The 13,507-nt window shown below is 38.9% G+C and overlaps 1 protein-coding gene across 1 annotated transcript; it reads left to right on the forward strand.

Annotated features, from left to right (window-relative positions):
* The first annotated feature begins 3,891 nt into the window (after nt 1–3,891).
* Nucleotides 3,892–4,839, forward strand: LOC112856878 (putative olfactory receptor 2W6). Its single transcript, XM_025920177.2, has one exon. It carries the CDS (start codon nt 3,895–3,897, stop codon nt 4,837–4,839), a length of 945 nt encoding a protein of 314 aa, XP_025775962.1. The 5' UTR covers nt 3,892–3,894.
* The last annotated feature ends 8,668 nt before the right edge of the window (nt 4,840–13,507 follow it).

Consider the following 13,507-nt stretch of genomic DNA (forward strand, 5'->3'; position numbering starts at 1 on the left):
TCAGATATCCCTGTCCTAATGAAATAGGTAGTGCCACTGCCAATTTAAAGAGCTAAATAAAATGTTGCAGTCAAATTGTTTTTGTCAATTGCATGGAAGGCTGACATTCCTACCATGTATTTCTGTTTGGGAGTTCTGCGGGAGGCCTGGCCCCTGGAAAGATGTCTGTGTGGTGAATATGGGCAGGGGAGGGGCATAGACATTGTTCGCTCACTTGCCCTGGCTGGACTGGCTGAACAGCAGCCTCACAATGTGGTACCATCCATGTAGAAGGTGTACTATACACTGGGTAGTAGAGGGGGAATGTGAAGTTTCTCTTGGTGTCTCAATATGACAATGACAGACCCGAGAAGTTTCCTAGATATTTTCTCTTAATCCATTCTTTCCCATGCTAGAGGTTGTAAATTCAACTATCTCGATGCTTGCCTCTCTACAATTTCATGGTTTTAATTTTGTGAGTCCAGGCCAAATGAAGAAATTGCTCTACTTCTATTTTTACATGAAACCCAGAAATCAGTTTTCCCCTCAAGAAGACCTGAGTCCCCTGTTTGGAACTTTCCGTAATGCCCTCCTCCTGAGTTCTGCCTTTATACCTGGGGGACTGAGCCAACCTTTGAATGAGAACACCAGTCCCTAAAGTCCTAGCTCTGTAAACAAACTGGTATCTGTCCCCAGGCCCCCAAACTTTTCCAAATTCCCAAGGTGACAGAATATTAAATGCCCTTGGTATGCGCCAATAAAATGACATTTATGTAAATTCTTTAAAGCTCTTGGAAATAGGTGTGCTTCCCTCTGTCCCTCGGGGTCATCTGTCATCTCCATAACCCTAGGGTACCTGTATATATGTGTGTGAGATAGAATATGCTGATTTGAAATGTGGCACTATGCCACTCTATCCTCTAATTGCAGAGGAGATGCTACCTCAGGCTGGTCCTGAGAATGTTAGCCCGTAGTTAATTTCAAAACTGTGCTACTTAAACGTTCATTAACATTTCGATGGGGCAGACTGTATTTTGGTGCTCACTTCCCCATCAGTTTCTGTTGGAATTTCTCCTGGAAGATCCAGAAATTAAAAGGGACCAGAGTTAGTTGCCTTCTTTCTCCCTGAGAAAACTCCTGGTTGATCTCTGGAATTGAAGTAAGGAGGGTTGACATAATAGTAGGTCTTCCACTTTCTGGGAGAAACAGGAGTGAGGAAGTGGATAGGAGCTTAGTTGTAGCAATGAGTTTTATTTCTGTATCTTTGGTCCCTTGTATGTGAATATATAATTCTAATGTGTGATTACTCTATTAAGATTTATATCTGTTAGGGCACCTGTGTAAGAGTTTTCTCAATGCCATTTTTCACATTAACTCCAGTTTGCATTCTGTTCAGAAAAGGTTGAATACACCCAATTCTAAAAAGAGTAAATATATGACAGACAGATTAGAAGAGACTATGTTCTACTTCTTCTGCATTCCTAGCTGGGCTGACCCAAAGGCATTTCCTGACCTTAATGCAAACACATCAAATCATCCTTCTGAGTTCTTCAATGAAATGAGAGCCACTTTGAACAGAAAATCTCTATGTTTAGTTTCATTTGGGACAGAGACAAATCAAGTGTTGCAAGGCTTCCCTGGCAATGTTGAGAATGATCACAGCTTTTCTCCATAATGATAGATTTCATTGTTAAACCTTTATGTGCAGATTATTGAGAGAAGCAGTAGGAAATAGCCAACTTTAAACAAGTTTAAATACATAGGAGCAGGACAAATGAAGAATGAATGGAAGTTTGAGCTAAAGGGTGGGGCTGGCACTGTGGACCTTGCTCTAATATAGAGCTGTCATGCAAACATTGTCTACTTTTGGACCCTTCTGTCATTGAGGTTGTTCATCTCTAAACCGAAATCCTATTGTTGGGTCTGTTCATCTAGCAGGGCTGCTGTGAGAATGGCCTACAACTGTAGGTGGAAAAGCTCTGTGAAACATCTAACCTAATATAAATGTGGAAAGAGTGGTGGCTTTTAGGATGTACTGTCTTTCTAAAACAGACAAAAAATAGTTCTACGGCTTGGCATTCTTTAGTCCCATTCAGTAGGCACAAAATATCATTTTCCAGGTTCTCCTTTGTGGATTGGTGCAGATCCAGTCAGAGAATCGAGCCCAATGCATCAATCCAATTTCAGATCCTTAGGCCAAAGTTTTTAAAATTAGTACATGTTTGTAACATTATGTGCTAACTAAACTACTACAGGTATTTGAGTAACTGTATTCCTTTTCAATTTCTATTTCCTTCAGCCCCATTCCTTGCAATTTTATGGTTCAGACTAAGGATATGAGCTAAAACACATGAAAAAACCAACTATGGCAATTTATACCTGAAATATTTGTTTGGTGAGCTTGTGGATGTTTCACATAACAATGAACATCAGATTACCTTCGAATGAAGGAATAGCACATTGAGAAATGTCACTTAGAATAGTTATATCATAAAGAAATCAGTGTGGTAACTTCCCATTTTTTGTTGAGAAGTCAGGTCCTAAGTGATGTATGTTGTTAAGCAATTTGTGGTTAAGTTTCTCCTTACCTCTCTGGGATCCCTTTATGCAATCTCTTGAACTTGGATGAAAGCTTATGACAGGTTTATGGATACAAAAGTGCAAGTTGTTCTTCTCAACCAGCATCAGCAAAGTGTGTGTGGGAATGTCTCTCTTTGAGTACTTAGTTGACCTACTGAGATCACACAGTCTTGGGTTTTCAGTTGGCTGCTTCTAATAATTCTCTGCCCTTTTTTGTCTCTTCATGGGTTTTTACAAGAGGGTCCTATGCCTGGAACTCACAGAAATCCTGCTTGCAGGCCCAGCTAGAGAGAGTTCATAACTTCTTCACTGTTAAGCTAGACAGATGCTAACTGCAGCCACACAGAGATACACATAGTTCAAAGTGTTCCACTGCTTCCTTTCATGTTGCATAAGGCCATTTCTTACTGGTTATTACCATTTGCTTTACCACGGCTAACACAAGCCTAGGTATACTCTAGTGCTATAAGGCTGAGCCCCGTCAAAGCCCTTGGCATGAACTGTGGAAACCATGAAAAACTAAAAATGTTCAGGGCACATTGCTGATGCCACCAGTCCCATACATATGTGAGGTCTGGGTTGGGATTTGAGAGGATTGTAACCTCCTTTCTAGCTTATACAAGGAAAAGCCAAGGTATGGAGAGAGAAACTGGAAATTAGGACACACATTAGTAGATGTGCCTTGAACAGAGGCAGAATCCATTCTATCATCTCAGCTCTTTCTTATAGTGAATGTCAAAAGTTACTGTGTTTAATCTCAATAAAATTACATGTTGTTAAGGAATTGCCCGACATGTATATTTGTGAATTTCCTGAACATCATCTGTGAGTTTGGTTCTATGTGTCTGTGCATGTACTACTTTCTCTACTCGAAACATATTTTGCTTAATATACATCATGTAAAATTATTATTTGTTATTTGAAAAACAACCAAACCAAACCAAAACAAAACAAAACCTCTCAGGTACAACTGTGTCCTATAATATAAACTCTGCTATAGGGGCTTCCCTGATTAATTGGGAATAATTTGCAAAACACTGAGCTTTTTAACAAATCTTTTAGAGAACTTTTACCTTCTCCCTTCTCATTATTTACAAACATTATTCACCAAGGAGGGCAACTTCTGAGTTAATCCATCTACTCTCCAGGATAATCAGACATACTGCTTTGCATACAATAGCTATCAATAAGTATATGATAAAAAAATGTTAAAGGGCAAATGAGTCTCCTAACTTCATGGATCTACACATGGAAGTTGGAGAGTGCTGGGCACAGTCCCCATTTGCTATCTTATCCAATACTTTCTTGTATGTTTCCATAGAGCTGGTGAAGATTATGGGAAGAGACAATGACAGTTACCAACAAGCATTCATCTTGGTGGGCTTTTCTGATCGACCTCAACTGGAGGTAATTCTCTTTGCTTTTGTCTTGGTCTTCTACATCCTGGCCCTTGTGGGCAATAGTGCCATCATTTTCTTATCAATCATGGACACCAGGCTCCACACTCCCATGTACTTCTTTCTTGGGAACCTTTCTTTCTTGGACCTCTGCTTTACAACCAGCATTGCTCCCCAGCTGCTGTGGAACCTTTGGGGTCCAGAGAAGACCATCACCTACCAAGGCTGTGTGGCCCAGCTCTATATCTACATGGTGTTGGGCTCAACCGAGTGTGTTCTCCTGGCTGTCATGTCTTATGACCGCTACGTGGCCGTCTGCCGGCCCCTGCACTACACTGTGGTCATGCACCCACATCTCTGCCTGCAATTGGTGATTGTGTCCTGGTTCTGTGGCTTTCTAAATTCCTTTGTCATGTGTCCCCAGACAATGCAACTCTCCCGATGTGGGCGCCACAAAGTGGACCACTTTCTGTGCGAGATGCCTGCTCTTATTGCCATGTCCTGTGAAGACACCATGTTGGTGGAAGCATTTGCCTTTGTCCTGGGTGTTGCCCTTCTCCTGGTGCCCCTCTCCCTGATCCTCATCTCCTATGGCATGATTTCTGCCACTGTGCTTAGGATCAAATCAGCAGCAGGGTGCAAGAAAGCTTTCAACACCTGCTCTTCTCACCTAACGGTGGTCTCTCTTTTCTATGGAACCATCATCTACATGTACCTGCAGCCAGCCAATAGCTACTCCCAAGACCAAGGCAAGTTCCTCACCCTCTTCTACACCATTGTCACTCCCAGTGTCAACCCCCTTATCTATACTCTGAGAAACAAAGATGTAAAGGGAGCAATGAGAAAGCTCCTGAAGGGGGAGAAGGAGGACAGGGAAGCCTAAGAAAGGGGAATGCAGGGGTAATATAGATGATGTTCTGGAGCTGCTCTCTTAGATATGTATGAGACAATGTGGTGAACTAATATTCAAAGAGTTAAGTGAATGCAGCTGGGCATGATGATTTGAGTGTGACCCCATCCCCAGCTCTCTGGATATGAAATGGTTTCCTTCTGTTTAAAGGTGTCTACTTCAGGAAATCTCCAATATACTTGCCTTCTATCCATCTTTGGACTTCTTCCACAACTGAAGGGGACCTGTAGCACTAATTCAAAGCACAGAGTGTGCAGATTATGTCATGAGATGTCAAATAAAAATGGGGCAACACCAGTGGTCTCCTCTTGAAGCTCCTTTATTTATGACTGTGGTAGTTTCTCAGAGATGAGCAAGACAACATCAGTTAAATCAGAGTACTCTGCCCGAGATGTTGGTTGTTTCTTCTTAAGTGAGGAGTTTCCTGTTTTCATTTTTTTGACTTTTTAAGATTTTATTTTAGTTCATTAGTTAATATATAGTATAATATTAGTTTCAGGTGTATAATATAGTGATTTAATACTTACATACAACACCAGGTGCTCATCACAACAAGTGCCTTCCTTGATCCCCATTACCTATTTAGCCCATTCCCCGCCCCCAACATTCCCCTCTGGGAACCATCACTTTGTTCTCTATAATTAAGCATCTGTTTCTTGGTTTGCCTCTCTGTCTCATCCCTTCTGCTTTTTGTTATGTTGCTTAGATTTCACATATAAGTGAAATCATATGGTATTTGTCTTTCTCTAATTTATTGCACTTAGCATTATAATCTCTATAATGGGTTATTTGTACCCTTTCTTAGATCTTCTCTTAAAGCCACAGCATTTACAAGATAGTTGTCTCAAGTTGGGAGTCTGAGTCTTTGGAAAGAACATAGCAAATGAAACACATTGGAATAAGATGAATGACTTTTGTTTCATTGGCAGATTGCTATAATCAGCTACACATATTTCTTATTAAACAGAACTTATTTCAGATTAGTTACCACTGCCCCCCACAAAACAATGTTTGATGGCCGAAGTTATTGTATTGGAATTTGCTAAGAACAATAGTTTGAAAACTTGGTTTTGCATCAGAACTCTGAAGATACAAATTTCTAAGTAATCTCCTAGATTTATTGCATCACAAACATCAGGCATGGGCTGGAGGCATCTCTGTTTTTAAGACATTCTCTATGTATCACCAATGACAGTCAGATTTGGAAATCATGGTTTTAGAAATAATTTCAATCCAACTCCTTACATCAACTACAAATCATCCTAGAGTGTGCTGAATACATCCCCACCTTTGCTGGATGTGAATGATGCTGCAAACAAAGCCTGGGAGATATCACCCATATCTGGGTTTGGAATTGATTTATCCTCTTACCAGTTATCTCTTGGGGTCTAGCCATTTTTATCTGTACTATGGGTGTAAATACCCTCATTTTACAAGGTTGTAGTAGAGATTAAATGAGGTAAGAAATGTCAAGTATGAGGTGTTTCCTCAATAATGTTTCTTTTCTTTCCATGCACCACAGAAATTACCAGTCTATTCCTTTTGAAATAGATTTAATTTCGTTATTTAGATCTAGGTTTTAATAATAATTGAATTTAGTATTTTCCCACTGAATACCTGCAAGGTGAAAAATGCTTTCTCCTAGGCATAAGAAATGCCCTTCAATTACTTCTTTTTTTAAATTTTTTAACGTTTATTTATTTTTGAGACAGAGAGAGACAGAGCATGAACGGGGGAGGGTCAGAGAGAGGGAGACACAGAATCTGAAACAGGCTCCAGGCTCTGAGCTGTCAGCACAGAGCCTGACGCGGGGCTCGAACTCACAGACCGCGAGATCATGACCTGAGCGGAAGTCGGACGCTTAACCGACCGAGCCACCCAGGCGCCCCAATACTTCTTTTATATTAAGTAAAAAAGTTCCCTTAAAAACTCTCAGAGGGCTTTCATGAACACTTTAGCATCCTAGTATAAATGTGGTGTGTGTGTGTGTGTGTGTGTGTGTGTGTGTGTGTGTGTGTAGGTGGAGACTCAGGGTAAGTATGCTGGTTCATTGTTAGTAGATAATACAAATTCAGGCTGGAAGAAGAGTGGGTCCACAGACTATGATAATATGTCGGGATGGAAATGGAAAAATTGTTTCAAAGTCATTTAGTGAGATATTTTGGATATATTAAGAATAACATTCAATTCATTTGTTTCTATCATCCTTCTGTATTATAAAAATGAACCCAAGACATATAGAAGCAGAATTTTTTTTAACTCCGTTTGCAAATGATGTGAAAAAACACAGGAAGGTTAGGAGAGTTGCTTAAAGTTACAAGACAAGTGAGTATGCAAGATACAGCTCAGTTTCTGTCAAATATTTCTCATTTCCCATTGAGTTATCCATTTCATCAGTTGCCTTTTGTGATTATAGGCTCTATGCAGTTAAATTTTGGACTGTTTGGTAGCCAAATGTGGCCTTTCTTTTGATTAAAATAAACAATAAAATTTTTTAAACATTTTATTCATTTTTGAGGGACAGAGAGAGACAGAACATGAGTTCGGGAGAGGCAGAGAGAGGGAGACACAGAATCTGAAGCATGTTCCAGGCTCTGAGCTATCAACACAGAGCCTGACATGGGGTTCCCACTCACAGACCACAAGATCATGACCTGAGCTGAAGTTGGACACTTAAACAACTGAGTCACCCAGGCTTCCCAAAAATAAACATTTTAAAAGTTTCCATTTTAAGCTCAAGAAATCAACCAGCTGGCATTATCCTGGAAATAAAAGATTGAAGAAATTTTATTTATTGGCCCAAATGCCAGTCATTTTCTTTATCCTTATTCTCTTTGGCGAGACTCTGTGACATGAAAACCACTAGCAAAGCATCCACAAACATGTAATGAGTTTATTTCCTGCTGATCTGGAGCAGGGCACTGGCCACACTCTGGGTCATCATTTCCCAAGTGGTTTTATTCCTTCACCTAAAACTTTCTGTAGCTATGCTATTTCTGTGATAAATTTTCAATGGGTCAAGTAAACAAGCATTTACTAAACACCCATATATTTTGGAAACTGTAAGGAAATCAAAGGAATTAATCTGGTTATAGGATGCTCATCCAGTCATACCTCCTCAGATACACTGCCACTAAGATCCATGACAATTGTCCTAGCATTGACACTGCAGCAGTGGGCAAATTTTGCTTCAACCAAACCTTACCCTTATATACAGTTAATGGTGAAAAGGAGTTTCAGGAGATGGAGTGGGGAATCAACCCATCCATGAAATGGCCAGTGATTTAGGGACTTAGGAATCTGACTCAGAGATGCTCTTCCAAATTTCATCAAATGGAAATAAATTGGACTAAAGTACTATACATGTGTAGTTAATGTAATAAAATATGATATAAGAAAGAATAAAGTAAAGAAGAGAGGAGGTGGAATAGTGATAAAGATTTGGCCATAGAGCTGAGTTAGAGCAGCTAGAAGTTGTGGAATTCCAGTGATCTGTAAAATATTTGGAAAAACAAAACAAAAAAAAGTAGCGTCATATTTCAATCTCAGAGAGTTTGTTTATGGTGTTATAGGTGGAGTAATTGACCTTAAGTCATGAAAACAAAGGTTTTATGTAAAAAAACAATACAAGTAAGATAAAATTTCACTGGAGGAATATTCACCTGGGGCCAGCGTATACACCACATTTGGATTTGCATGGGGATGTGCTGCAATTTAAAAGCTGAGATCCTACCTTGCATAATTACTCTTCAGACACAGTGTCCCCTAGCTGAGCAGGCTCAGAGATGCAGACTCACTTGAACCAACTTCATTAGAGTCTTGTATATTACACCAGGAGGGCACTGTGCTACATAATGATAACAGAAAACTTTCTTTTAATTATACCATTCCTTCTAGCCTCTGAACAGTAGATTTTATCCCTGCTGTGTGGGTACATGGGAAAGCAAAGTCATCAGAAAGTGGCTGGGGCAACATGTAAAGCAAATAATGGGAATTCAATTTAAAATGAATGCTTCATGATATCAATATCTGCTAAAAAAGACAATGTCTAACACCTGCCTATGTGTGTCAGGCACTCATAAACATTTGCTCCGTATTACTCATTTGGATCCTTAAAACTACCCTGTGAACAGATGAAGGAACAGAGAGGTTCTGTGACTCAACATAGGTCACACAACTCACAAATGCTGGACCCAGGATCTGATCCCAGAGCATTTGGCTCTGGAGTCCATACTCTTGTCCTTGGGATACATCCATGCTTTACTAGAAACTCCAAAAAAGAATATGGCTCAAGTTTCATATGATGACCTCCTAGTTAGCAGCCTCTTACAGGTGTGATGTGGGTTGAAAAATGAGCTGATCTTAAACCAATCTGATTATTTTCCTATTAATTAATTAATTAATTAATTTTATTTTCTCATAAATTTAGACCTGATTATGTGAGGAATTAAGACAGCAGGTAAGACCAGAAGCAGGCACATTGTCACGTAGAAAAAGGCTGGTTAGAGATCAGAGTGTGGTTGGCTGGATGGGATATGCATAAGACAGTAAAGTACATGGGTAATTAAGCCAGTGGAGTAAGGAAAGGAGGTTGACCAGTGGGGCAGGGGAAGGGAGAAGACAGAAAGATTTTGTGTCTTTTTTCAAGCTCCTTTTCTCATGAAAAAGTCTGGTTGTTCTTTGATCCCTGCCTTAAATTCCTGTGAGATCACTCATATTTTTATAGTAACAATCACTTGCTTTTATATGAATTAGCTTGACTAAGTCTTTCCTTTGTTTATTTTTCTCTTTTGTATGGCAGTACACTCGCCATACAATGTTATATTAGTTTCATGCATACAACATAGTAATTTGACAATTGTATACATTATGCAGTGTTCACCATAAGTGTAGCTACCATCTGTCACCATACAATGTTATTACAATATTATTGACTATGTTCCCTATAGTGTACTTTTTATCCTCATGACTTATTTATTTTATAACTGGAAGTCTGTACCTCTTAACCCCCTTCACATATTTTGCCCATCCTCCCAGCCCTCTCCCCCTCTAGCAACCACCATTTTGTTCTCTGTGTTTATGAGTCTGTTTCTGTTTTGTTTGTGTGTTCATTTGTTTTGTTTTTTAGATTCCACATAGAGGTGAAATTGTATATTTGTCTTTCTCTGTCTGACCTGCTTTTAATAAAAACAAAAAGATTCAAACAAACGTCTCAACTTAGAGCTTGAATAGTAAAATCAACTCTTGCCACTATGATTCTCCTTTATCTCTTTTGACACAGTAATCTTCTCTTTGGATTTTCAAATCCTGTCACTCAAGTTAGGAAAATATTTCTTTGGAAGCTGTCCTTCTATGATGACTTTTTACCCCTTATTCTTATTTATATTCTTTAGTAGTTTAATGTTTAGAAGATAATAACAAGTAGAATTTATTGAATATTGTCTATGACACTATGGTAAGCAGTTTTCCTATTTTATCAGAGCTAATATTTACAATAACACTGTGAAGTAAACACTATTAATATTCTTTTGATAAGAAAGCTGAGTCTAAGAGGTTTTATTGTAAGAGGCTTGATTTGGGGTTGAATTCCTGTTTCCTGGATTGGTATTGACATTGCCAAGTGATTCTGAGTCAGACTTCAGTGACTGAAGACCAAGAACATGAGATGTGAGAAGGATAGAAGTAGGTTAGGGAGGCAAAGCTTGTCCATTGATACAACCCTCCATTTCTTAACATCTCAGATTAAAATAACCAAACAGTTCTATCTTATTTTTCTGTTCTGAAGTCACTCCATTAAGGAAATTTATCACCAACTCATTTGCATCAAAGCCTGAGGAAACCAGATGTTGCCCCAGTGATGTTCTTGAGGCTGGTTAAGGCTGTATTGTGCTCTCCTGGGCATACAGGTCAGGGACAGAGTGTGAGAGAGAACGAGAGGGTGTTTGTGGATTAGGGGCAGTGGGGCAATGGTGCTGTCCTTTTTCTTTTGCCTTTGCCTTCGTATTTGGCAGTCTGTTTTACTGGGCCTGATAGAGGTTTGTTGCCTTCACAACTCCTCCAGTTGATGCAAAACCCATATTAATCTTGTCCTTCAGACTCATAAATAAGAATCTCTCGAAACTCATCTCTAATATTTAATTTTTAATAACAAAGCGTTGTTGGTGTTTCTAATGCAGGCACACAATCAAATTTGGGATTCTATTACCAATACTAAACCTTCACTGCAGCTTATACTTTGACAAATTTGAAAATTCCTGGAAGGCTTACAGTTAGCTTTTCAACACTGACAACATCTCGTTCTTTCTTCTCAAATCAAAGATATTTAATCAATGCCTACCAGCTTGAGCCATATTTTCACTGAAGCCACTATTCTTCCTGCTTGTGGTATCCTCTCACAAGAAAACATGAATCTTTTACATCTCTAAGCATGGCCCCCTGCCCTCTTGATGTGAATTTGTTTTGGCAGGGGGCGTGAAGAAAATAGAATTCCAAATACCCTGTGATTATTGATTACCTTTAGAAGAAGAAAAGCATCAGATTTCAGTAGAATTTGCATATGGGGCAGCCTTTTAGTCACATGTAGATATGCAGAGATCAACTTGACAGTCATTTAAAATAATTAGGAATTTAAATGAATTATAGTGTCTTTGCAGGTAGGAGAAATGTATTTTTCTACTATTTCTCCCAAAAGGATACTTGCCACAGTGATAAATGCATAATAAATCTTTTGTAGACTATGTTGATTTTTGGATAAGAAGAAAGAATGGTAAATAAAGCACAAACAAGGTTTATTATAAACTGCCATTTTATAATTTGAAACTTTTATTCATTGTAAATATTTATGTGATCCTATATCTGATGTGCCAAAACTCTGGCTTTGAGAAAGTAATTGGGGATATTAATAATGACTAATAGTTATTCATTTATTTAGTCATTTGGCCTTTTCAAGTTTTTCTTATTCAACCAGCAAGTATTTACTGAATATCTAGCACATGTCACACGTGATCCTAGGATAGTGAGGATACAAATATGAAACACAAAGAAAAGGACAGTTCAATCTGATATTGGTAATGTACTGCGGGATGAATTGGGTGGGCACATCACTAATCAAGTGATGTTAAAGTTTGGTTTTCCGCAGGAGATGATGGCTGTTTTGCATTTGAAAGATGAATAAGGTGGAAAGTAAAACAATGAAAAGGAGGTGCTACAAGTAAAGAACAAAAAATATGTACTAAAACAAGAGGAGGATGGAAAGTGTCCTGAGCTCAGTAGTTTGAAGTATTTGGATACAGGATCCCTAAGGGAATGGTGGTGGGTAAATATGGAGGTGTGGGCAAGAACCAGGTCTTTAAATACTCTCACCTAATATTCAGTGGGGAACTTAGATTTTATTTTTTCTACAATGGAAAGAAAATTAATATATTTAGGAAAGAGAGTAACATCAAAAGGGTACATTTTAGGCATATCATTTGTTACAATTTATTTTATTTATTTACATATATATGTAATTTTAAAAATATATATATATATAATATATATTATATAATATATATATTATATATGGGAGGGGCAGAGGGAGACAGAGAGAGAGAATCTCAAGCAGACTCCATGCTCAGTGCAGAGCGTGACACGGGACTGGATCCCAGGATCCTGGGATCGTGACCTGAGCCAAAATTAAGAATCAGATGCTCAACTGACTGAGCCACCGGGATTTGCTGCAATTTAAACTATGACATAGAAAATACAAGAGGAAAAGCATTTCAGTAATCCAAGTGAGTAGTTATGAAAGTTTAATGGAAAAAATGACAGTGAAGATAGAGCAGAGAAATTGGATTTTGGAGATGTTAGAGGAATAGAATTCACAGGACTGGGGATCTGACTGGAAATGAGAAAGGAGAAGAGAGAATACCCTAGACTGAAACCTGGGGTTTGGTTGACTTTTCTGGGTGTAGAAGCAACATCCTGGAGCTGGTAGCTGAAGAGCAAATTTTCATGACACCAATTGGTGGTTAGCATAGTTTTCTCCCAAATCAGAAGGAAGGATCTCAGAAATCATTATTTTAAGACCAGGGGAAAAAGTCACATAAAAATACCTCATATTCATTCTGCCCTTTGAGACAGGAGTCCCTGGCACAAAAGGTCTCATTAAGTTTTGCTAACAGACCTCCAGCTGTGGAGTGGAGCCATTAAGAAGTCTGGTTTGATTATGCCTGAGTTGCCCCCACCCCCCACCCCCACCCCAGATGACAGTTGCTGGAGGAATTTTCTTCTCATCTCCATTGGAATGAGTGCTATGGCCTGGTTGGATGTGATGATATCCCCAGGGAGAGATCTGTGTCACAAGCCAACCTGTTTGAAATCTTATTGCACTGTACAAAGTGTAGACAGCTTGATTCCTTGAGTCCTGCCTTATCTTTCTGACTTAATTTTGTCTCTGAGAAGGAACCCATAAATTGACCAAACCATCTAATGTGACAAAGGTTCAACAGCTGGAGACTGAAGTCAGTAAAGTGCCCTGTTTAAACCTATTTTTTTTTTTAAATTACTCACATTGTTTGAATTACCATTTCACTTCTTTATTTTGTCACTGGAGATATAATTACATGTAAACATCAAAGCACTGTTTTCCAGCCCAGTCAGG

This window comes from Puma concolor, chromosome A1 (genome assembly GCF_028749965.1).
Source record: "Puma concolor isolate L17-30 chromosome A1, mPumCon1.1.hap2, whole genome shotgun sequence".
NCBI classification, from domain to species: Eukaryota; Metazoa; Chordata; class Mammalia; order Carnivora; family Felidae; genus Puma; species Puma concolor.

Coding starts and splice junctions, on each gene's coding strand:
- LOC112856878 (XM_025920177.2), top strand. CDS start 3,895: ATGGGAAGAGACAATGACAGTTACCAACAAGCATTCATCTTGGTGGGC.